This window comes from Mytilus trossulus, chromosome 6 (assembly GCF_036588685.1).
Source record: "Mytilus trossulus isolate FHL-02 chromosome 6, PNRI_Mtr1.1.1.hap1, whole genome shotgun sequence".
Classification (NCBI taxonomy): Eukaryota; Metazoa; Mollusca; class Bivalvia; order Mytilida; family Mytilidae; genus Mytilus; species Mytilus trossulus.
The window spans coordinates 37,480,434-37,507,614 of NC_086378.1; the positions used below are offsets into that span (position 1 = coordinate 37,480,434).

The window sequence follows — 27,181 nt, forward strand, 5'->3', positions numbered from 1 at the left end:
TTTATATTCTGAGAATTTATTGTTTTACAATCATTCATTAATTTTGACTACAACATACAATTTCTTATATTGTACTCTTGCAATCATATTACAAAACAATTCAATTTTAAAGATTGTAATGTACAATAAAAATGGTTTCTGCTTACAAGTCACTATTGAACACCACTGCATACTGCACAGTTTATACTAAGTTTAAGTATTGTATTTTGCTATTTATTAATGTTCAAATCTTTTAAAATATACATGCACTAAAAGATAAAAGTAGTACCAACAGCAGCTGTTTAAACTTAATATCTGGTTGGGATTTTTCTGTCAGTCATTTAGAAATAATAACCCAGTCTTCTTTTTTTTAATATCTTTAAAAAGAAGATAACAATAATGGCATGCAATTTAAGCATAATATTCCATATCAAGATTTTCTAAAATATTTATTTTTAAACTGAGAAATTTTCTGATGGATATGTTAAGCTGAAACCCCCCCCCCCCCTTTTCCTATATTTAGATGTAATACATGAAATGTGAAAGATTAAAATCCCAGAATCTTAATGAACCGAAATGAACTTCTGTTATGCAACATTGACTATTTTTGTAGATGACATAAATAGAGCCTGTCCAATATTGTTTTTAAGTGATGAAGATGTTTTAGATTTCAGAAATGAAAAAATAATAAATGATCAATATGAAAACATAAATGACTTTATATCTTTTCATTGCAGTACATCATACAATTTAAAATGTTACCAATATAAACTGATTCATTTTAGGTAACCCACCTTAGAAACACCATGAGAGGGATTTAGTCTACATATTCTTCTTGTATATATTTTTGAATATAATAGTTAAATCAAAAGCGTTTTAGGCTGTGCAAATACTAACAGTTCCTACAGCCTTCATTGAGATGATTACAGTTGTTTTCAGTACATTTTTTGTTAACAGTGAATTTGCACATATTTTAATTCAGATAAATTTCAACAGGCAATGCTGATGTTTAAATTAATATGCACTGATATGAGATATTGATACTGTAGAATTTTCTGTCAACATTTAACTAAAGGGAGATAACTCAGATACTTGCAGTATAGAAATATTTATACAAATAATTTAATCAGATTTTAAATATTTGCTAATGTCCAATACATACTATTGCATTAAAAAAAACCTTTGAATTATACTTATAAATAGAAGAAGATAAGGGGGATATGTAAATTAGAAAGCTACTCAACATAAACAAGAGTGCGAAAAATACATATAGCCTTTGACTGTGTCTAATACGTTTCAAAAATTGCATGTTTCTTACATATCTAAAGTACTAATACATTAAGCTAATTGTTTTTAACTAACTCTTATTGCAGTTATCAACCATAGATAATTGAAACACAGCAGTGACTGCTTTCTTTGGAACCAGGTAAAAAATTATAGGTAGTACTTCATTCATTTCTTCATACATGTATAATATTACAAATCACTCCTTATTTTGCTGTACATATTTACAAGATAAAAATCTTTTTATCACATGATAGTGAACAAATATTTACATACTGAAGTATCTCTTTCATATAATTCAAAAGCACTAAATACATCAAAAACAAAATATCTTAAAAGAAATCAACTTCCTCTTTAAATGTGTCCGCTCCATTTTTTTTTTATTTATCTCAATTACATTTGACCCACCCCATCCCCCTGTTATACGAATGAAAACTGGAAACTTTGAACTATAAATCAGACCAGAATATAAAAGATAAATGGTTAAAGTGCTTCAAAACTTTTTATGAGTTTAACAATGAAACTATTTGATGATGGATGTTTTAAGACACATGTTTTATAAAACCTAATGTTTTGTACTGTAATGTAAAAATATTTTTTTTAAATCATTCAAACATTTACATGATCAATATAGAGTTTACCATTTAATACATAGTCATTCATCATATTAAAAAATCTCTACAAGTTTACTCTCATACCTTTCAGAACACAATAAAATAATAATTAAATGCACTTAATTTAATCGCATAATTTTTTTACATAAAGCTACAAAATTAAATAATACTAAATTAAAAATACATGACTATTGCATCTTTGAGCGTTTTCTGGCTATAGCATCTTCTACAGCTTTCAATTGTTTTAACAATTCCTCTCGTCGATTAAGTGTGCTCTTTTTCTCCTTTGGAGCAGCAGGTTGTGCAAGTGGTGGTTTTACTGGTGCCTTTGTTGGAGATACTGCTGGCTTTGGAGGAGCTGCCTTAGGAATGGGTGCCGTCACTGGTTTACTGGCAACAACAGGTGATTTCTGCTTGTCTTGTTTAACTTTAACAGGTTTTGGAGCAACATCTGTGAAAAAATAGCAATAGTTATTCAGCTTTTAATAAATTATCAACATCTAGCAGTAAATATGTCACAGTACAATATAAAATTATCCTTAAGAAAAATGGGATTTTACATGAATCTACTAAATAGTTATAGAAATTAATTCTAATTTAAATTGAAATCAATTTCTTTTTTTGTCTTTGGAAAAAAATCTTTTTTAAGTAAGCTGAATATCTTAAAAAAAGATTTGTTACTAAAATGGCTATTAATGGGAGTAACCTTACTTTGAACAGGTTCAGGAGGAGGTTTGTTGACTGCTTGTCTTTTGGCTGGAGGTCCTGCTTTAGAATCTGCTGGACGTTTCTTCCCTGTTGGACCAGACTCTGATGGTTTATCACTAGCCTATACACAAAATCAAAATAATTAATATTTTTAAAATAATAAAAGCTATACCAGAATACATTGTACCATAATTTTTTTTCTTCTTCAAAGCATTAGTAATATTCTATCAAAATTTCAGTAAAAAATCAGGAGTAACCACAAATGATCCTTAATGAAGACTTCATATTTTCTTTTTATATATGTTTCTGTTTTTTCTTAAGGAATATATAGTTCATTCTCTCCCATCAAATTAGAAAATAAATCTCTGGAATCACTTCATAAAATCACTAAACAATCATCACATAATTAATATATTTCCCTAATTAAAATAGTTAACATGTGGAAAGTAGTACTGATTTCTTATCAAATATTTAAACATTCCAACAGAAATCTTCTTTTTTAATGCAAATTTTAGGTGATCACAAAAGTATTATAATGAGTAACTCTTGTGAACCTCAACTATTCACGTGAAAATATTTGCTGTCAACAGCCTTTTTGTTTATATCTCACCTTTTTGTTGCCTAGAAGTGTAAGTTTAATATTTGGCTTTTGACCTGTGACCTTTAACATATCTTTAGCCTTGCTGGTTAATCCAGGACCTTGAGGACCTTTACCATCTCCACGACTACCTTGTCTTGACACTCTTTGTGATTTATTTTTGTTGCCACCAGGTGCAGCTTTTTTCTTTTTAATGGCTGAAATTGCATAAAAAAATAAGAAATAATTCATAGCAGCCTAATTTGATTTTTGAGATTTTACAACTATATATCGTACAAGTGTTAACCATTTATTTTACAAGTCATAATTTTTTTTTTATTTCAATAAATTCCAGGTTTTAGAACTAACATTGCTCAAATGAAAGTTCTGATAAATATGGCTTTTAATATCTTTTCAATTTTTTAATAGGTCAAATCCAGATTGAGCTTCCCAGTTACAACTAAATCATTAAATAAATGTATCAGTTACATATTCATTGTAACAAGTATCTAACAGGCATTGGGTAATCATAATCAGTAACATTTTGCAGTGTAATCCTATGTAATCAGTAACCATGGTGATGCCATTTCTGATTACAAGTAACAGATAAACCAACAGCAAGACACTATCTAAATAATATGAATGCACACATCTTATGTGTCCAAGGGCAATAACTCAAACATTATTTTCTGGTGTTTTTTTTTTACTTTTTCATAAGTATCCTTAATTATCCTTAGGCGAAATTGTTTACTAAGCAATTTCCATTAAATTTCTGAATCAAAATTTCAAAAGTATCCATTCGAAAGGAACAGAATTGAGTACCATACCATTATAAATCTGCTTGTAGTTACTCACTATACACACTCAGCTATGAGCAATTATTCTTCCTATTTACTTACGTTTTTTCTTGGGAGAAGGTGAAGGAGAACTGCCACGACCTCCAACTCCTCTGTATAAATGTTCTGAGTCAGCACTACCACTTGAGGTACTTGTTGAATGACTACTACCCGATGATATACTACTAGCACTAGATGATCGGGATGAAGAGGACCCTGATGAGTGACTTCTTGAGTAACTGCTTCCACTCGAACTTCTTTTTCTACCTTTTCCTCTCCTGAATAAGTAAAAAAAAGTATGTTTTTGATGTCCAGTGTCATGAAACTTTCCCTGTTAACTGATAAGCTTATAGAACTTTTTTGAAAAAGTCCAATCTATTGTACTACATTTATGCTATTATGGACTTTTTAATCTATTGTGGGTGTGTGTGGGTTGGGGGTGACAGAGAACTGCCACATCATCATTATCACTGGCCTCAACTTTATTAGCTGACAATTGTTTTAAACACTATCATTATCATTTATTATAACAATTAACTTTACTACCTACAAACTACAATACAATGCTGATATACTAAGCTTTAATAAAAGTTTCATACAAAGTAGAATTGTACATGTGAGTGCTCTAACAATCAAATTTTTGATATAATTGATGTTTCTAAGGGGAATTTCTCTTTCAAAAATCGTTGATCAACACTGATTTTATAAACCATCCGAAACATTGCATAGATAAACCTACAATAAAAGTTTTAATAAAAATCTGGCATGAATTGTACATGTGAGAGTGCTATTAAAACCTGAAGACACCCAGTAATTTTAAGTCCTCTACAATGTGTTGCACTGGGGACAAAATGTGAGGGAAATTATTAATTTCTTTCAAAGGGAGGTAACCTCATTTTGAAAGCGCCTTCCCTTGGTATCATCATTCATGTGTTTAAATGGAACAGACCCAAGAAAAGTGACAACATTATTGATTGACTATTCCATTTGAATAAAACTAACATATTTACCCTGCAGGTTTAGGAACATTTCTGTCTCTGCCTCTCCCCCGTCCTCCTGGGGGTAAAGGTTGTAAAGGAGGACCAGCTCCTGAGGGTTGTTTCTTAGGTGACGTTGCCTGTGCACTGGATCGTCTTTTTGTTGGACTCTTCGGTGCTTTTGATTTCTGACCAGCAGTTTTAGTAGCATCTGGTCTGAAAATAAAACCATACTTTTAATCAATTTTCTTCTAACATGTTTCATCCACAAGGTCATTTAAGATTAGTATTTAATTAAGATTTATAACTTGTTCTGAATATGAGCTTCAAAAAAAAGAAAGTGAAGAATATACCAATATCACATTCTGAGAATTTGACTGAGACTCATTGAAATTTACCCTCGTCAACCTTATAATTGTCTAAGGGTTCTGTTTTGATGGGGAAAAAATAAGGAAATCATTCAACTTTCTGCACTGACACATAACCTACAAATATGTGCATCAAAATGAACTGTAAAAATACATTCATTAATTTAATTTTTCAAACCCTTTTCTTTGTGAGATTTTAAATTGACAATTTCACTTTTCATGTTTAATAGAATTGGAAAAAAAATCTCATCCTTGTTTATGAAATTTCAAAATTTTTAAAACCTAAAAAACAGGAAACTAACAAATAACACAAGTCCTGAGCATTCATCTGATAAGGAACCGAAAAATCTTCAGACTAGTTGATATCAGTTAGTCAATCGAAAATAATTGCATGCATTAACTACATTAATGTAAATGCAAATTGAACATAATAAATATTGCAAAAATTAAATCCTCATAAAAAACTTTTTAGTTGTGAACTGCACAACTAGAAATCACATAAATCAAATGTAAAATTCTTGTTGGTTATCAAAGACTTGATATAATAATGACACAAATTGAATGCTGAATATACAGTTAACAGTAAAGGGATATTTCATAGTGAAGTAGTAAAACCATCAGTAACTGTTTTCTGGTCCAGGCCATATCGTTTGACATCACAACCATGCAAGCAAGCTTTAATACTGCCACCAAAGTATCTAAAGAAATTAGTTTAGTACCTTCTTCAGTATCATCAAAGTATAAATCGTTAAATATATTTAACACTGCCATCTACTATGCTCATGTATTCAAAATCTCCCTGTATTATCTCAAAAAGTTATATATTTATCAAAATTAAAATGTAAAGATTTACAGACAAAGGATAGGTAGTATATTTCTGTTAATTTTTTTACAGTCATATAATAGATATTTACAACACTACATTTTTCATACCCAGACTTTGGTGGTTTCTTAGGAACATTTCGTCTTTTTACTGGGCTCTTGGATGGTGATCTTGAATTTCTGAATAAGATACATGTACATACAACTTCACAGTTAAAATTATGAGATTGAAGTCCTACAAACAGATTGTGTAATAGGCAATCACCAAAAATAAATACTTCTATACATATTTGTTTTGTCTACTATGATTAGTGTGATAAAAGCTTCACCCTGACTGCCATTCCTAAAATACTGATCTTTTTCTCCAATAAATTAAAGCTTTTTTTACACCATTTCTATTTTCATTGACAATTCTGCCTAGTTCTCAGTAAGGACTAATGCATTATGTAAGCAGCCCATCAAACCACATATAAGAATACCCAATACCAACATGCAAAATCTGCATTCACAAGGTTGGTGGAAGTGTAAAAACGCCTGTATTCTAAAAATAGTATATAATATATGGACACTTCATGCAAGGAAAGTCCAACTTCCAATTTGAAGATCAAAAATATCTTTTACCTGAGAAATCTCATACGTCTAAAATACACAGCAGATTTATAATTTAGAAGAGATTTATAACTATGATTTTAAACCTTTTTTAATATCAAGCATAAGCTATAAGATTTTCTTTTTTTTTTAATTCGTGAAAGACTGGTATAGTCATATAAATTTGATGACTTTGTATCTGACAGACTTTGGCTTGTTCAATTCAATGGAAGCAGGTGTCTGCATAATTGCAGAGTTCGTGAAAAGTGGCGGTCCTCAGGATTTTACCACCAAAATTTTGCATAGGACGGACACAATTTTAGTAGTTTTCAATAGAACTAATAGTGAGGACCAGCAGATTTTCTTCAATGACCACTAGGAAAAAAGAAGATTTTGCGAACTCTGTAATTGTAAACACACACATGTAACAACTCATCCCTGTTGAGCTGCTTAATACCAAATATGGAGTCATTCTGTTTTGTAGTTTCTAAGAGAAGTGTGCTGAAGGATTTCCAAGTTCAGTCAAAGTTACAGAGGTTAAAACTCATTACCGTCAAGTTGTTGACCAAATATGGAGTTGTTCTCTTTGATAGTTTCTGAGAAAAAATTGTGTTTTTGGATGTCACATGGTTGATAATTTATCAACAATAAAAGTAAAATAACTAAAAATAACATGGTGTACTTACTTTGAACTAGCTGATGATGAACGACTGCCTGATGAACTTCTACTGTATGAACGACTGTATGATGAAGACCGTGAACCAGAACGTGAAGACCCTGAGAATGAACTGCTCAAAAAGAAAATCAAAGATTTTGTGAACACTAAAAGATTATGATTGCGTTAGTTTTCCAGTTAAAATTAACCATTTCATTGTATTTATAAGCATTTGAAGGACTAAAACTATAGATAAAGGAAGATAACTCCAATTTTAAATATTACCACTGATATGTTTCATAGAACAGATACAAGATTCATATACATTACACAAAAAATGTAATTGTTTTGATAAATTTGAATAGCTTGAAGAAGCCAAACAATATTGTGAAATAAATTATCTGACGATGCCTGTAAGTATGCACCACTACAGTACAACCTTTGGTGTCTGGTTACAGACTTGAAGAAGAGAATTGTCTGTTAACTAATATTTTTCCAAATACTATATCAATAAACTTCCTGTTTTTCTATTTTCTCTTGAAAAGTTAAATATACCTTGATGAAAATGAGGATGAATAACTATGTGATCGACGATTCTTCCGTCGAGCTCTGGAATGACTTCGTGAACTTCTGCCTTTATTATTTTTGGGAGATTTTGACCTGAAAAGAAAATATGAAGTATGAAATGTAGCATAACCATCTTAATTTATACATATGAATCATTATTTTCATCTAGACTCAGAATGATTAAATAAGTTTTCAGCTTTTCTAGTATAAGAACCAAACACAATCTAACATTGAAAAGCACAGACATTGTTATTAAACTTAATATCACTTTTGAAATTACAATTGATGATTTTTCAACTTAAAAATAAGAATGACTTTTAAACACACAAAAACTATTGCTGTGAAGGAAATGGTAAAAATGATTTAGTATAAAACAAAAATGTGTCCATAGAACACTGATACCGGACACAAACTATTCTTAGGTGGGGCATAAAAATACAAGAATGTGTCCATAGTCCATGGATGCCCCATTCCCACTATCATTTTCTCTGTTTAGTGGACTGTAAAATTGGGGTAATAATTTTTAGGGAACATGTACACTAAGTTTCATGTTGATTGAACTTCAACTTCATCAAAAATTATCTTGACCAAAACCTCTAACCTGAAGTGGGACAGACGGGGATAAGGACGAACAGACGGAAGGACAGACAAACGAACCCACAGACCAGAAAACATAATGCCCTTTAATATCGTAGGTTGGGCATAAAAATGGGTAAAATTTTATCAAAACATTATGAATACCGTTGCCATGGATCCTGCCAATGATCAGCAGCTCTGGGTCTATTAAATGTTTGTTGTGGTTGATTAGTGACTCTTTCTTCAGGGTAATCTTTCCGTCGATCAATTTCTCTTCTTTTTTCATATCTACAAAAAGAAAAAGTAAGTAAACATAATATATTTCAAACATAGACAAAAATACGTCAGTAATTCTTAAGAAATTTTTTTTTTAAATTTTATAAGTGCTGCATGTATAACCATCAAATATCAAACAAGAATGCAGCTTATTTAATAAAAAAAATTTAAACACAGACTTTATTGTATAAGAGCACTTGTCATCTTGTTAAATCCAGTAGTTTTTATATTTATTTCAAGATCACTCCTGATGTTAAAATAGAAATTATCTCTAGACCTGACAAAAATCACTGGTGAGAACACCCTACTTTTAATAACACTCCCAATTTTTTATTTTTTTATTGGAGTATTTAAAGTGAATGGTTGCCAAATACATACATTATCAGACAAAATATAGTAATCCATTCTACATGTGGACTACGGCTTACTCTATGTCAATTCCTATCTCCCAATACCTGACACAAAACAGAGTCTTACCTATGAATATGTGGTGGTGAATAATGACGAGGAGCAGGATAATCAAAATGTTCTCTTTCCTGCAAAATAGAACAAATCCAAAATTGTAAGATATATATAGCAAAAAATTAATTAGGGTTTGTATGTTTCTATTATCAACCATGATTTTATTATTGGACATTTATGGTAGCCAGTTTTTGTTAGCCAGTTGAAAAATATAAGAATGGTGAATCATGGATCCAAACTGTTTATATTTTAATGGAATATTTGATACTGTAAATTCAGATATTAATGAGAAAAATGTGACAGGGTTAACTTTATAATTGCAATAACTTAAACTTAGATTTTGATATATTTTATATACGAATTCACCAGGATTTTTCTTAAAATGGCAAAAATCAAAATTGCATTTTAGTCCAAAATGACAATAACAAATGCACACAATAATTTCTAGAATTTACAATACTTGCAAACATTGGCATAATACATATGAGACTACTGACTCTATCAAGTGGTGAAATGTATCTTAATATGTTAAAACTCACTCTAGGTATATAAGGAGGTGGCATCCATTCTGGTTCCCTGTTCCATCTGACTTCAAAATTTTCATACTGTGCTGGATGCCACATATTTGGTGGCTGCTCCACTGGTGTACGATGTAATGGCACTTTATCATAATATTCGTCATCATATCTGAAATACAATTAGGTGAAAATGAAACTGACAGAATACTTGTTGTTTATTTAATGTCAATTAGCATTTACTTTTGATGGATTTAGGAATAAGGAAGTGTGAAACAAATATTTTGCTTAGCTTTAAAGTTAAAACAAATTTGTAGGCAGACATAAGTTAATAAGCATGTGACTCAAAGTAAATATAAATACAGACTTATTTTAAGAATAACAGCATTTTTTAATGTTATTGTGAGAATAAAAACAAAACCTACACTTGCTCTTCATAAAAAGGATTCTGTCTGTCATTCTCTTTATTGAATTCTCTCTCTTCATCCACAGACAAATTCAATTTCTTTTCTTCAAAGTCAGGTTCTTGTTCTTTTCTTTTGTGAGCTTTTTTCCTCAACTGCAAAAATAGATACTTAACTTACTGATTATATGTTTCTTTAACAAATCATTAAATCAAATTTCAAACAATTGTTTCTTTTTAAAATTAAACTAATTTTTTTTTTTTTTTTTTTTAATATGAAATAAATGTACAAACAGATGAAAAAACATTAAAAGATGACTCAAGTACAATTTTTCATGTATGCATCATGTGCATGTATGTGTGAATGACAATACTGCAATTTTTGTTATATTGAATGAAAAATGAAGTGTTTACCTCTTTAGCATGTCGTAATCCTCTCTCCCATGCAGACTCTACAGGAGCAGCTTTAGGAGGGGGTGGAGGTGGTGGAGGCAAGTCTTCCTCTTCCATCTACAAATCAAATATATCAATATTACATATTACATGTGTACTATAGTTTTAAATTTGTTCTTTTAGTGCAGTTGGTTCCTAAAAGATATCTTATTCAAAATTATGAACAAATGTTTTAGTTTTAGTTAATAAGGTAACAGGTAGAACTTCTCACCAAGTTGGACATATTATTCAATCTTGGAATTTGTTGGTCAGAATCACACTAACTGAAACTTATAGAACTACATTCTTACATGTCAGACATTTTACATTTTCACTGAAAAGATCAACTACTGAGTCCAATTTATCTAATGAATTTTGCAATGATGAAAGACAATATCACTTACTAACTTCATATTGATACAAAATAAGGAGAACTCTTTCAAATTAGCATTGATATTCAATTTTTATATAAATTGATTCGGCAGATGGACTACACATTAAGAAAATCAATGTGTCTAGACAATATTCATAAGTTCAGGGCTGAAGCAATTGTCTTAGTGAAAATCTGCTCGTTGAATTCGAACAATGTCAGCATTTTTTCAATTTTAATAACATGATCAATGAAAAACAGACAGGTTCATTTGAGTTTTTCTGACATAAGCTGTCTCTAAAAAAAACCAATCATTTGTGAATATGAGAGATTATGTAGAAAGCAGTGTAATTAATTCTAATGATTGTGTTTGTCAACTACGATCTAGAAATTGTATAAAACAAACATGTGTTAGATTGTGTAATACCAAATGTCACAATAATAAGTTATACCTCTTCCCATGGTGGAGGTCCTGAATTGCCTCCAGGATCTTCAAACAGTCTGTAGTTCCCTAAAATACAATTGTCCAAACAGTAATTAGAACATAAATCAGATAAAAAATACATATATTTTTTTTCTTGCTAACAGACTAAAACTATATGTAAACATTAATAAAATCAATCAGGGTCACATTATGTCTTTGACTTAGAACAAAATACATACTTAAATGTACCAGGGATATTGAACTGGTCAGTGCTTGCCAATCATTTTTACCTGTGTTGACATCAGACAGCAGAAATATTGTCCAACTGCAGGACATTTGCTTGATTATGAATCTACTTTTCAGCAAAGGCTTTTGCTAATTTAAATTTCAAAATCAACACCTTATATTTTGTACAAAACTGAAAATTTTTGCACAAGTTGATGCTGATAAGTAATACCCATTCCAAAATCTTACAAGTGTCCTACTATTTTTGACAATGTACAACATTATTTTTTTATTTCTGATGAGCAATGTTTCCATTTATAAAGGGTCATAACTCAAGATAGGGAAAGTGCTGCCAACAAAATTAAAACTGACCATTGTTTTGTGGTAAAAATAAGCAATGAGTACCAGTTTCATAACATTTGGTTGACTAAATTTAGTGTAATAAAGTGAGAGAATGGAAAACAACTTCAGGACTATTTACAAACAGACAAGGGTATTCTTTAATGCCCCTTCTCGTACAGTTGGGGCATAAAACCTTAAGTTTCTTCTTGATTCCTTCAAATTTTAATGACTTATAAAACAATATGGCAATCTGGATTTATACAGTGGTCTCGCTAGCCCAAAATAGAAGGGCACCGCGCCCTGGGTGCCCTAAGCCGCGCCCTGAGTGCCTTCATCCGCGCCCTTCTGCCCTGACGTTTATTTCCAAACTTCTCTTGTGCCGTTTTTGTAAAATTTCCTTTTGTTTCATCGATTTCTGATCTCCAAGTAATTAGTCAATTACATATATGACACCTGTGTGAATGCCCCCAGGTTAATCATGTCATTACGATCAATTACAATGATAAAGACTTCAAAGGTGTTAATAACTAGGTAATTTAATTAGGACAATGTATCTTTTTGTCATACATTTGATGAATGTGTCAGCGAGTGTGTTTAGCTTGGGTCGGCATTTTCGATCTTCAAGTCACAATGAAAGAGTGTATAAATGAAGACTTTCGTAACTAAAGAAACGAATTAAAGTCATCAAAATAACACTTTGCCTCCACAGAAATGCCTTTCATCTCAAATTGTTAACGACAAGCAGTCTGTAATAATTAACGCAAACGTTTTGGAAATTGATTTTGGAGTTACTTCCCCTGATTTAGCTTATTACAAATTTGTGCCCTAAAAATATTTTCTAGTATCAAAAATTGAAATAAATAACCAATTGAATATATAATAACATAATAATGTTACTGTAAGGTTATTAACTGTCTTTGAACATATTAAAAAAATATATTGCAATTTCTTTTTGATAATTATACTTATACCAATCGATGTTCTAAACATTGATAAATTAGTAATACACTTATAAAATTTTAACAGTGGATGGGCTGTATAGGCAGTCAAGGTTGTTAAAAACTTCCATATGTTGTTAAGATATATGATGTATCTAAAGCTGTATATATTATATCAACGAATAAAATATAATGTCTGACAATGGGTAGAGTGAAGTTAAACTATAAAAACATAATATGTTGATGAAGCTTTAAAGATCATAACAACACAAACAATGAAATAAAGACAATGGTTGAAATGCATCTTTATTTAAAAAAAAAACCACAATATACACAGTAACCAGATGCTCCGCAGGGCGTAGCTTTATACGACCGCAGAGGTTGAACCCTGAACGGTTGGGGCAAGTATGGACACAACATTCAAGCTGGATTCCGCTTAAATTTGGATTGTGATTAAATAGTTGACACAGCATAGGTTTCTGACACAGAATGAATGTATTCAAATGAACTTAAATTTTTTGTTTTCTCTTAGAGCAATTCACTACGCTGTTGAATATTAATCCTCTCAAAAAAATGTTTGAAGAAATTTTCTTTTTATTTATGAAATTTCAAATGAGAAAAATTGAATCCAATTTTTTAATCACATCCCCCTTTCCCTTATTTCAAAACTAATTTCAATCAAAATATTCTAATGGAGTTTGCAACAATTACTACTCATTTAAATACATCATAAAATATTAAGATGTAAAAAAACTGCTTGTTATCACTGAATGGTAAAGATTATTTAAATTTATCAGTTGGTAGTAAAAAGTGAATATACATTGTATATTGTATATAACAAAGATTTAAGTTGATTCTGGACAAAGAAAGATAACTCCAATTAAAAAAAAATCTTGCAGATATTTCTTGCTTACTATACTGGACAAAGAAAGATAACTCTTAATTAAAAAAGAATTTGCTATTTCACAATATTGTGAAATAAGATATTTCTTGCCATTGCACAATACTGTGCAATTGAAAAGACTTGCTTTTGCACAATACTTAATATAATAATTTTAGATCCTGATTTGGACCAACTTGAAAACTGGGCCCATAATCAAAAATCTAAGTACATGTTTAGATTCAGCATATCAAAGAAGCCCAAGAATTTAATTTTTGTTAAAATCAAACTTAGTTTAATTTTGGACCCTTTGCACTTTAATTTAGACCAATTTTAAAACTGGACCAAAAATTAAGAATCTACATACACAGTTAGATTTGGCATATCAAAGAACCCCAATAATTCAATTTTTGATGAAATCAAACAATGTTTAATTTTGGACCTCGATTTGGGCCAACTTGAAAACTGGGCCAATAATCAAAAATCTAAGTACATTTTTAGATTCAGCATATCAAAGAGGCCCAAGAATTTAATTTTTGTTAAAATCAAACTTAGTTTAATTTTGGACCCTTTGCACTTTAATTTAGACCAATTTTAAAACTGGACCAAAAATCAAGAATCTACATACACAGTTAGATTCGGCATATTAAAGAACCCCAATTATTCAATTTTGATGAAATCAAACAAAATTTAATTTTGGACCCTTTGGGCCCCTTTTTCCTTAACTGTTGGGACTCAAACTCCCAAAATCAATACCAACCTTCCTTTAATAGTCATAAACCTTGTGTTTAAATTTCATAGATTTCTATTTACTTATACTAACGCTATGGTGCGAAAACCAAGAAAAATGCTTATTTGGGTCCCTTTTTGGCCCCTTATTCCTAAACTGTTGGGACCGAAACTCCCAAAATCTATACAAACCTTCCTTTTGTGGTCATAAACATTGTGTTTAAATTTCATTGATTTCTGATTACTTTAACTAAAGTTATTGTGCGAAAACCAAGAATAATGCTTATTTGGGCCCTTTTTTGGCCCCTAATTCCTAAACTGTTGAAACCAAAACTCCCAAAATCAATCCCAACCTTTCTTTTGTGGTCATAAACCTTGTGTCAAAATTTCATAGATTTCTATTAACTTAAACTAAAGTTATAGTGCGAAAACCAAGAAAATGCTTATTTGGGCCCTTTTTGGCCCCTAATTCCTAAAATGTTGGGACCAAAACTCCCAAAATCAATACCAGCCTTCCTTTTATGGTCATAATTCTTGTGTTAAAATTTCATAGATTTCTATTCACTTTTACTAAAGTTAGAGTGCGAAAACTAAAAGTATTCAGACGACGACGACGACGACGACGCCAACGTGATAGCAATATACGACGAAATTTTTTTCAAAATTTGCGGTCGTATAAAAAAAAGAGATTTGTAACTCGCGATACACACTGAAACGGAGACAAAAAAGTTAGCAGTGCCTTTTCTTATCATAAAAAGTGCCCTGCCCTCCACTGGCACCCTGCCCCTTTAGATTTCTAGCTAGAGCACTGTTATAGATACTAAGTTTAATGGTTCATCAATCTTAATATTGGTATTTACCTTTGTCATTAACACCAGGGTGTAAAAATCTACAATTACTTCCCCAAGTACACAGTCCTCTCATAAAAAATCTGCATGTAGGTTTAACAAATGGCTTCCGACTACCAGGTTCTTTTATTTCTCCTTCTTCACAATCATCATCCTGTTAAAACATAAAAAATCTTAAACCTTATCAAACTGACATATTTAAAGAATACCAAAATTAATCAATTTGAAGCTGCTGACTAAAGAATTGACTACAAAAAGAATATTATGTCCTCATTTTCAATAAACTTAAAACAAAATATATGAAATTGTGGGTGGATAGTATCTTAGTGAATTGAATGCTTCTTTTTGTAACTTCATTGGGATGTAAAAGCGTTGACCAATGACAATGTTGACTGAATTACATTTTGTTTTCGTGCTTCATTCTAAAAATGTGCGCACAATCATTGCTTTTACATCCCTATGAAGTTACAAACAGAATAAAATTGAGAATGGAAATGGGGAATGTGTCAAAGAGACAACAACTCGACCAAATAAAAAACAACAGCAGAAGGTCACCAACAGGTCTTCAATGTAGCGAGAAATTCCCGCACCCGGAGGCGTCCTTCAGCTGGCCCCTAAACAAATATATACTAGTTCAGTGATAATGGACGCCATACTAATTTCCAAATTGTACACAAGAAACTAATATAAAAATAATACAAGACTAACAAAGGCCAGAGGCTCCTGACTTGGGACAGGCGCAAAAATGCGGCGGAGTTAAACATGTTTGTGAGATCTCAACCCTCCCCCTATACCTCTAACCAATGTAGAAAAATAAACGCATAACAATACGCACATTAAAATTCAGTTCAAGAGAAGTCCGAGTCTGATGTCAGAAGATGTAACCAAAGAAAATAAACAAAATGACAATAATACATAAATAACAACAGACTACTAGCAGTTAATTGACATGCCAGCTCCAGACTTCAATTAAACTGACTGAAAGATTATGATTTCATCATATGAACATCAGACACAATCCTTCCCGTTAGGGGTTTAGTATCATACCATCATAACATATATGAGAAGAACATAACCCGTGTCATGCCAACAACTGTTTTTAGAATAAATGTCTTTAGAAACATACAATACTTATAATTACATTTTTCAGCTAGGATCATGAAAACACGAATTTTATAAATTTTTTATTTAATTTACCTGTACACTTTATTGTCTGACCTCGTGTTGTCATGAATGAAAAGTTTTATTGGGTAATGCAAGTGCTTAAGGAATAACATGTAATGTGCAGTTAGCCAATCAGAATAATGCATTAAAATGAAACATACATCTAATGTAATTATAATAATTTGCAACAACAAATTCAGACTTACATCTTCAACTTCACCATCATCCTTGTCAGAATCGTGTTCTCCCTGTAATATACATATATGAAAAACTTTAATAAAATCTTAATACATACTAATACTATGTTTATTTTTATAAATTATTACTTGGATGAAGAGTTGTCTCATACCACATCTTCCTATATTTATACAACACATAATATACTTGATATATGTGTGTAAATTAATAATCTAAAGTTTATAATTGCATACAAAATAGATATCTCTTGAAAAACTACATCATATAGATATAGGAAGATGTGGTGTGAGTGCCAATGAGACAACTCTCCATCCAAATAACAATTTAAAAATTAAACCATTATACATACTTAAATGAAAAATTTCTAGGACAATTTTCATTTGTGCTGTTGTAAATCTATTATGTATCTGTGTAAGATAGTCTTTAAATGAATTTTATTCAATTTGCCTTTGTTTTTTTATCTACAGATTGATGAGTAGTTTAATCATACATGTAGGTTAATCTAACATTTTTTTAATATCAATGTTAAACCATGTAATTTTTCAAATCTCATTTATGATTCAAAGTTATTTGTAAAGCATGCTTCCAAATAAGCATATACCTTAATACAATAATCTTATTTCTATAAAACGCAATATTTTGTTCTTGTACAATTTCGATGTATCTTTAATTTACTCACATCCTCTCGTTCATTGAGATCTTTCTTTTCTTCACCATCTTTGCTGTCATCAAACTTGTCTTTTTCATCTTTTCCAACTTCATCCTCATCTTCATCCATGTAATCCAATTCGCCATGATCATCAGCTATACTAATATGAGTCTTAACTTTTTCACTATGTTTACTTTTAGCACTTTTTTCAGAGACTAGTATTCCTTTCTGTGGTTTTTCATCATCACTAAAAGAATCATCGTCAGATATGTCTTTGTATTCCTTCTCCAATCGCTGAGCTGGACGGTCATTGAATGAAGAAATGCCATTTGGAACCTTACTTTGTGACTTTTCTCCATCTTCTGATGGTGACCCTGGTCCATCAGGGGATTTTGGACCCTTTTCTCTATCACTGGGAAAACTTTCATTTTCAGACACAGGAGAAGGGGCAGACAATTCACCTTCAGAAGTAGGGGAAGCAGGTCCACAGAGATCATATTTAGAGAGTTTAGTTTCCCCTTCTTCCAGTTCCCCATCACTTTCATCAGAAACTGGAGAAGCAGGTCCAATCATAGAATCAACTTTTTTATTTTCACTAACTTCACCTTGTTCTTTATCACTCAAATCAGACACAGGGGAAGTAGGTCCAAATGCAGATTCAATAGTCTTTGATTCAGTTATTTCCCCTAGTTCTTTATCACTTATATCAGAAACTGGAGAAGCTGGTCCCAACATAGAGTCAATATTTTGTTTAGAACTTTTTGCTTGCTCTGTATCACATGAATCAGATACTGAGGATGCAGGTCCTAAAACAGATTCTTTATCTCTACTTTGGGTTACTTCCCCTTCTTCCTGTTCACTGTCTGTATTATCAGATACTGGAGAAGCAGCATCTACAATTTCACTCTTTTTCAAACCATGGGAAGTTTCTTCTTGTTCAAAATCACTCTCATCTGAAACTGGAGAGGTTGGACCAAGCATGTCATTCTGTTTTGATTCAAAGTTTTTAAAATCTTGAGATTCTCCGTCATCTGAAACTTGGTCCAACATATTACTTGAATCCATTGGTGGACTTTTTTTAGCTTCTCTTTGAGGTGAGCTTTCGATATCACTGTTTTCAGGTGAATCAATATCTTCTGTTTGTTGAACACTTGAAATGTGACCATCTTGGACGTTATTTTCTTCAGATAACTTTCCATCTGATTCATCACTTTGACTTAAATTACTACTAGAAACTTGCTTATCAATGTTTTCAGTGGTAGTTTCTTTTGACCTATCTTTTGGTTGTGAATGTTCAATATCAATATCAACATTACTGGATGTCATTTCTTCTTGATTACTATCAAAATTTTCTTCATCTGAACTTATATCAGACTCCTGATTTTTCACTTCTTGATCGTCAATCGTTTTTGGTATTTCTTCATCTGAACTTTTACCCGACTCCTGATTTTTCACTTCTTGATCATCAATCTGTTTTGGTGATTGTGTTGAGGTATCAAAATTCTCATTGTTAGCCTTTTCCAGAAAAGATTTGTCAGGTGAACTTGTTAAATCTAATTCATTATCAGAGTCTTGGTCTTGTTCAACTAGAGTTGTATCCTTTTCATCTGCATATACTGAATCATTCAATTGTTCCGATTTAATCTCTTCACTGTCAGTAACTCGTGATGTATCAAAGTCACTGTCTTTTAAATCTGACAGAGCATCCATTTTATCATCTATATCTGAACTTTGATTACAAATGTCTAATTCACTAGCTTGTGATTGTGACACGCTTGCGTTTATTTCTGTGCTTATATCAGCAGAAACCGGAGATTTCATGTCATAGTCCTGTGATTCATCTAACTTGCTTTCTTTTTCTTCAAATTCCATTTGTTCTTCTTGCTGAGAACCATTTAAATGGTCTTCTTTAGAATTAGAACTTGGAGATGATGGCATATTCAGATCAACATGGTCTTCTTTAGAATTAGAACTGGGAGATGATGGCATATTCAAATCAACATTGTCTCCTGTGACTTCATTTGTGTTTCCATCTTCCTGTCCTACTGATTGTTGTCGATCATTATGTGAATCGTGTAAGCTGACATCCTTTGTCTGTGGTGATACAGGAGTTTGCTGATCAGATGGTGACGATGGACTTGTATCAACCTCCATTTAAGATGAACCTTTAGATCTGAAAAATATAATACAAACCATTAAAATAAGGTACAAAATTGCCCAAATTTCAATTTTATTTATGGCTTCCAGACACCCATCATCTGAAATTTATTCTCATTTATATTATTTGGCAAATAGGGTAAAAATATAACAAAAAATCTCCATGCAAATAAAAATTAAATCTATTATCAAGCAAGGTTTTTGTTCAAGTCAGGGCACACCATAGTGCCTATATGTTTTTAATACTTGGTGATGCATACATGAATCTTAATTAAAACTTTAAATGCACCAATTAAACTACCTGAATTTCTTGGTAAGCGCCTTAAAAAGAAGCCTAATGGTATGCAAGGCTAATCAAAACTCTCCACTATTTGAGTATCAAACTTTTAAATAATCTGGCATCCAGAAAAATTATTACTTTTAACCTGACTTATTGCTGTGGTCCACAAGAGCATTTCCCAAAAAATATATTATATTTACACATAAGGATATTCCATGATAGTATGTCTTTATTCAAATTGTGTTTTTTGGGGGATAGCTGGTCACAAATTCTGCCTAGTTAACGTCACATTTTTTATCTTATACTTTACCAAACTGAAAGCCTTATGACCATGCTCAAATCTTCCCAAGGACTAATAAAATACTTAAGTTTGCACTATCCCTACCAAACTTGAATTTTAAGGTCAAACTGTTTCCCTGGCCCTGTTAATCAATGTTTGAAGTTGAACAATCAAAACTTTCAAAAAAAATATTCGCAAAATCTCAGGTATCATTTTTATTTTTAAAGTTTTAAGACCAAACTGATATTGAGACATCTGCAATACACCTTATCGCTTATCCGGGCTGAACAGGCCACTTGAATTTTTGACGCATACAACCATCACTTTTCCATTGTGGCATCAGATATTTTGTTTTATGACATCAAAATTTTACGGGAACCTGTGTGATATCTAGTTGTGGTGGACAAATAGCAGGAATAGCAATACACCTTATCGCTATGTGTCCGCAATTACTGGATATCACACAGGTTCCCTTAAAGTTCATCATAACCTTTTGGCTAAAATGGCCGTATTTAAACCCCAAATTTTACTCTGAGTACAGACTAACCTATACACCTGCAACAGTTTTAAGGGATGGCAGGAACTAGATATATAAATTTTAAATGCATTTTATGTTTCAGAAAATAATAAACTTTTCTAGATTTTGCTATCCATTTTTTTTCGTTCCTGCAGAAGGTGCAAAAATTAACTAAGTAGTGAAAACGATTGAGAAGCTCCCCTCGTATAATCAATGTTGTGAGTAGTATTGATTTAAATGGACAATAGATGGACAATAGACACCTGTTAACAATAGGTGATTTAACAGGTTTAAACTGTGTAACTGAGTGGACCGTATCAAATGAAACTCGGTGTTTGTTTATTTTGCTATCTTCTGCAGACTGGAAAAAAAATGCACATCAAAATGCAGGTAAGTTTTTAATTTTCTGAAACGTAGACTTCATATAACTTTTATATATCTAGTTCCTGCCATGCCTTGAAACTTTCCTGGATGTACCAGTTTGTCTGTACTCATAGTAATTTTTGAGGTGTAAACACGGCCATATTTTTCAATTCCTTATGATGAACCTTAAAGTTTTGATGTCATATAACAAAATATCTGACCCCACAAAGGAAAGTAATTGTTGTATGTGTCTAAAGTTCAAGCGGCCGTGTCAGCCGGCCGATAAGGCAAATAGCGATAAGGTGTATCGACCAAACAAAGGGAAGTTTACATGTAGATTTTTCATACACAGAGTATTTAACAATTATAATATGGTTTCTGCGTCACTGAACTATATTTAATGTTACATATTGTTTTTCATTCTGTTACACTCTTCATTGTCAAGGATATAATGTCATAAACAAGATTTTAAAAGTGTAGATATTTAATATAGTTCATCATCATAATCCAGGTAGAATCCAGGTAGGTAGAATCATGTTGGAACTACATAGAAAACATTATAATTGAAGACAGCAAACTAAAAGATAGTAAACCAAGCAAAAAATTTTGGTCATTCATAAAAAAACAAAAAAGTGAAAATATAGGTGTATCACCACTAAAGGTAAATGGTATAACAAAAACAAACCCCCAAGATCAGGCTGAAGCACTAAACCATCAATTCCACTCAGCATTTACCACACCTAAACCTTTGAAATTATCTCACATTTGTGAACTAAAATCATTAAAATCAGCAACACACAAATTAGAAATGAAGCAAATAAACATCACCCCAGAAGGAACATCTAAATTACTAAAAAACTTAAACCCATCAAAAGCAATTGGTCCAGACAAAATATCACCTCATTTTCTAAAAGAAGTTCATCATGAAATCTCACCTATTATATCTGACTTATTTAACTCATCAGTAAATACAGGAACAGTACCAAACGACTGGAGAGAGGCCTTGGTTACACCAGTTTTCAACCAGATGCTCCGCAGGGCGTAGCTTTATACGACCGCAGAGGTTGAACCCTGAACAGTTGGGGCAAGTATGGACACAACATTCAAGCTGGATTCCGCTCTAAATTTGGATTGTGATTAAATAGTTGACACAGCATAGGTTTCTGACACAGAATGAATGTATTCAAATGAACTTAAAATTTTTGGTTTTCTCTTAGAGCAATTCACTATGCTGTTGAATATTAATCCTCTCAAAAAAATGGTTGAAGAAATTTCTTTTTATTTATAAAAATTTCAAATGAGAAAAATTGAACCCAATTTTTTCATCACATCCCCCTTTCCCTTATTCCAAAACTAATTTCAATTAAAATATTCTAATGGAGTTTGCAACAATTACTACTCATTTAAATACATCATAAAATAATAAGATGTAAAAAAACTGCTTGTTATCACTGAATGGTAAAGATTATCTAAATTTATCAGTTGGTAGTAAAAAGTGAATATACATTGTATATTGTATTAACAAAGATTTAAGTTGATTCTGGACAAAGAAAGATAACTCCAATTAAAAAAAATTCTTGCAGATATTTCTTGCTTACTTTACTGGACAAAGAAAGATAACTCTTAATTAAAAAAAAAATTTGCTATTTCACAATATTGTGAAATTAGATATTTCTTTCCATTGCACAATGCTGTGCAATTGAAAAGACTTGCTATTGCACAATACTTAATATAATAATTTTAGATCCTGATTTAGACCAACTTGAAAACTGGGCCCACAATCAAAAATCTAAGTACATGTTTAGATTCAGCATATCAAAGAGGCCCAAGAATTTGATTTTAGTTAAAATCAAACTTAGTTTAATTTTGGACCCTTTGCACTTTAATTTAGACCAATTTTAAAACTGGACCAAAAATTAAGAATCTACATACACAGTTAGATTTGGCATATCAAAGAACCCCAATTATTCAATTTTTGATGAAATCAAACAATGTTTAATTTTGGACCCCGATTTGGGCCAACTTGAAAACTGGGCCAATAATCAAAAATCTAAGTACATTTTTAGATTCAGCATATCAAAGAACCCCAAGGTTTCAATTTTTGTTAAAATCAAACTTAATTTAATTTTGGACCCTTTGGACCTTAATGTAGACCAATTTGAAAACGGGACCAAAAATTAAGAATCTACATACACAGTTAGATTCGGCATATTTAAGAACCCCAATTATTCAATTTTGATGAAATCAAACAAAGTTTAATTTTGGACCCTTTGGGCCCCTTTTTCCTTAACTGTTGGGACCAAAACTCCCAAAATCAATACCAACCTTCCTTTTATAGTCATAAACCTTGTGTTTAAATTTCATAGATTTCTATTTACTTATACTAACGCGATGGTGCGAAAACCAAGAAAAATGCTTATTTGGGTCCCTTTTTGGCCCCTTATTCCTAAACTGTTGGGACTGAAACTCCCAAAATCAATACCAACCTTCCTTTTGTGGTCATAAACATTGTGTTTAAATTTCATTGATTTCTATTTACTTTAACTAAAGTTATTGTGCGAAAACCAAGAATAATGCTTATTTGGGCCCTTTTTTGGCCCCTAATTCCTAAACTGTTGAAACCAAAACTCCTAAAATCAATCCCAACCTTTCTTTTGTGGTCATAAACCTTGTGTCAAAATTTCATAGATTTCTATTAACTTAAACTAAAGTTATAGTGCGAAAACCAAGAAAATGCTTATTTGGGCCCTTTTTGGCCCCTAATTCCTAAAATATTGGGACCAAAACTCCCAAAATCAATACCAGCCTTCCTTTTATGGTCATAAACCTTGTGTTAAAATTTCATAGATTTCTATTCACTTTTACTAAAGTTAGAGTGCGAAAACTAAAAGTATTCGGACGACGACGAAATTTGCGGTCGTATAAAAAGGGAGCAAAATCTAAACCTGAAAACTACAGGCCCATCTCTCTAACCTGTATCCTTAGTAAATCACTAGAACATATAATTGTATCATCCATAATGAAACATCTAGACATTCACGATTTACTATATCCACTGCAGCATGGTTTTAGATCAAAAGTTAGCTGTGAAACACAACTTTTAACTTTTACACAGCAAATACTTGATTATATGGCAAATGGTAAACAAACTGACGTAGTTGTCATGGATTTTTCAAAAGCGTTTGATAAGGTGGACCACCAAAGACTTATTCTTAAACTGAAACGCATGGGAATAAATAACAAAACAACAAATTGGATAGAGGCATGGTTATCACATAGATCACAAAAAGTGGTGGTTGACAGTCACACATCAAATAGTTGTCCTGTATTGTCAGGCGTTCCCCAAGGCTCTGTTCTCGGGCCATGTCTGTTCTTAATCTACATTAATGACATGCCAGACAACCTCAAAAGTAATGTTCGCCTCTTTGCAGATGACACTATTGTGTATCTAACAATCTCATCATTAGATGACTGTCACACCCTTCAATCAGACCTACATAAATTGGAACAATGGGAGCAAGAATGGCTCATGTCCTTTAACCCAGACAAATGTGAAATCATCCACATAACAAGAAAACATAAACCAATCATCTATAAATACACACTACATAATCATATTTTAAAATCAACAAACAAAGCAAAATATCTTGGTGTTTCCATCACAAACGATCTGACATGGAATTCTCATATAAATGACATCACGAACAAAGCAAATGCATCACTGAGATTTATTAAAAGAAACGTCAAAACTAACAGCATAAAAACAAAAGAACTGGCTTACAAAACATACGTAAGACCAAAAATTGAATACTGTAGTGTCGTCTGGGACCCCTGGCAGAAACAACAAATACATAAAATTGAAATGGTACAGAGAAGAGCTGCCAGGTATACACTAAACCAATACAGCTATCAAAGCAGTGTAACAGCCATGCTTGAACATCTAAGATGGCCAACATTACAACAAAGAAGAAATCTTGCATCCGTCACCATGCTATATAAAATTCAACACCAATTAGTCTCCATCCCAGTAAATACATACCTAATACCATCCAAAGAACATAAATTTATACAGCCATTCTCTCCCACAAACTATCATTTATATTCATTTTTTCCTAGAACAATAAGGTTGTGGAATTCCCTAACATACCAAGTAGCCTGTAGCCCAGACTTAGAAGCTTTTAAGTCTGGTGCAAAACCACATATGTATTGCTAAATCAAACCATGTTTTTATCTATATACAAAAATTAAAAAAAAAGTTTTTTCTTGAAATTATTGTAAATATGTTTAGTTTTAATTTGTTTCCCTAGTATGTGCCTTCTTGTAATCCTCAACATATTGAAGTTAAGATGATGTCATGTATGGGTTTTAAAGCACCAGAAGTTGTCTCCCCTTCACTAATATACCTATCTAAGGTCATTACCGAGTGTCGTATGTTGTTAAGGGTAATTTCGCCAAAACTTTACAAATGTTTATATACACAATAGAGATATCTTTAACATACAGCTTGTACCGTTTACAACATGCAAGTTTATCGACCACGATATAATTTTCTTGTATTTTTATACCGAAACGAGAGACGAACGGACGGTGACAGCGCGTACTTACCACACTACTAAAATTACAGCTGTATAGAATTATTACTTCTTTTCATCTTTTACTTGAAGGGTTCATGCTCTTTTATTTAAAAAGGTGCTTATTTCTTTATTTTTAGTTCAAGATAGACACATTTTCGTTAGCTATTGATGTCGCCATTCAGCGATTTTCATTGGACGCAACCGGAACACGTGGGAATAGTGAAAGCGGATCCTTTCGTAAAATATAATCTTTTCGTGCATCTGGGGTGGATTCAATGCTTAATCTAGAGAGTTTCCAGTTACAGCAACAAACATGGACGTCGGGGAACTTTTATCCAAGGCTTTGTCCCACAAGGTTTATTCCTTACTAATATCATGTATCAAATCAATTGTGTTTTTTTTTAATGAAATATAACAATCATTGTTATCAAGAACCAATTTAAGATTTTTACATATAAGTCATCTAAAAAGAAGATCGGTTTAAAGTTAACACACATAAAAATAATGATTTTTTTTTAAAGAAAAGCAAACTGACAAATTATTATGACATGGCTAAGAACTGAAAACAACATTAGGACACTGTGATTCATCTCAGGTGCTCCTGTAGCTTTTACAGATCCTTCTTCACATGCGTCACCTGTCATGTATCTCAATTACAAACCTATTGCAACTAAAATTTTCAATTACCAACACGTTTTGCAGGATCTCAATATTGACGACTTCAAGTCTAAACCTCCTAACTGCACTTGTGCTAGTTCCCAATTCACATATAATCCTGGACATCTTATTACCGCTGACCTCAACATTGTTAATAACACTTCTCTACCAAATGTGTTATCGAAAGGTGCGAAATATTGTGAGCCTAAATTCATCAATTGGAAATACAACTTTAAAATTTTGATGGATTCATTCGAGGATTATGCCAGGCAAAAGGCTAAGCGCAAGAAGGAAGACGTAGACACTCTTTCCAAACGGATTAAGACAGTGAGGTCTGACATTGATACAAATCAGAAGTTAGCGGTCTCACTAATTAGCGACAACAAGAATTTTAGCGACAACAAGCGACAAGAAGCGACAACAAGAATTATTTTAGCGACAACAAGCGACAAGAAACTATTTTGCGACGAGAAAACATATTTTTTTAAATAAATTAATTATTGCAATAAATATGCAAAAGAAAATAATTTTAGCGACAAAAAAGTTAAAACTGATAAAAATATTATATTCCATTATGCCCGCTCCATATATATCTCCATTCGTTTATTCATACTTTGACTTTGATAAACAGATGCATACATATTCTTCATATTTAAAAATAAAAAAATGAAGCTAAATCTCTTTCTTCTTCACAAATGTTTAATTTCTTCATCTACCAATATTTTAAGTTATATGGTTCGCTACTGACCCCATACGGATCCATAGAGGGTTAGTAAAATCCAAAGGGGGTGAGGCCGGAGGCCGAGTCCCCTATGAATTTCATTCACCCTCTATGGATCTGTAGGGGGTCAGTAGTTAACCGTATAACAAATTTATCGGACGCTGGACTTTTTCTGCGGCGTGTTGTTGAAAAATAATCAATGAAACACAACAACATTAATAGATGA

The 27,181-nt window shown here is 31.9% G+C and overlaps 2 protein-coding genes across 3 annotated transcripts in view; one reads left to right on the forward strand and one right to left on the reverse strand.

The window, feature by feature from the left end:
- On the reverse strand, positions 1 to 25,807 carry LOC134721274 (zinc finger CCCH domain-containing protein 18-like). 2 transcript variants are annotated; one of them, XM_063584146.1, is made up of 18 exons: positions 25,609 to 25,807; positions 17,437 to 19,579; positions 16,766 to 16,807; positions 15,408 to 15,549; positions 11,462 to 11,520; positions 10,622 to 10,717; positions 10,230 to 10,363; positions 9,829 to 9,976; positions 9,305 to 9,363; positions 8,717 to 8,839; positions 7,964 to 8,068; positions 7,440 to 7,541; positions 6,277 to 6,345; positions 5,009 to 5,191; positions 4,062 to 4,276; positions 3,196 to 3,380; positions 2,589 to 2,706; positions 1 to 2,328 (listed from the first exon to the last, which is right to left on the reverse strand). In XM_063584146.1, exons 2-18 carry the CDS (start codon positions 19,558 to 19,560, stop codon positions 2,066 to 2,068), a joined length of 4,167 nt encoding a protein of 1,388 aa, XP_063440216.1. In that variant the 5' UTR covers positions 19,561 to 19,579; positions 25,609 to 25,807; the 3' UTR covers positions 1 to 2,065. The 2 variants fall into 2 exon arrangements, with proteins under 2 accessions (XP_063440216.1, XP_063440217.1); XM_063584147.1 differs by lacking the exon at positions 6,277 to 6,345.
- LOC134721279 (beta-catenin-like protein 1) overlaps positions 25,791 to 27,181 on the forward strand; it is a 20,703-nt gene continuing 19,312 nt past the window's right edge. Inside the window, exon 1 of the mRNA XM_063584162.1 lies at positions 25,791 to 25,932. Within this exon, the coding sequence (XP_063440232.1) occupies positions 25,891 to 25,932 (42 nt within the window). The 5' untranslated portion in view covers positions 25,791 to 25,890. The remainder of the gene's footprint in view (positions 25,933 to 27,181) is intronic.

Excerpts from the sequence above, each read along its gene's own strand:
- LOC134721274 (XM_063584146.1), bottom strand. The coding sequence starts at position 19,560 with ATGGAGGTTGATACAAGTCCATCGTCACCATCTGATCAGCAAACTCCT. Across the intron at positions 11,521-15,407 it reads CCCTGGTGTTAATGACAAAG|GGAACTACAGACTGTTTGAA; the intron begins GTAAATACCAAT and ends ATTGTATTTTAG. Across the intron at positions 2,329-2,588 it reads TCCTCCTGAACCTGTTCAAA|ATGTTGCTCCAAAACCTGTT; the intron begins GTAAGGTTACTC and ends ATTTTTTCACAG.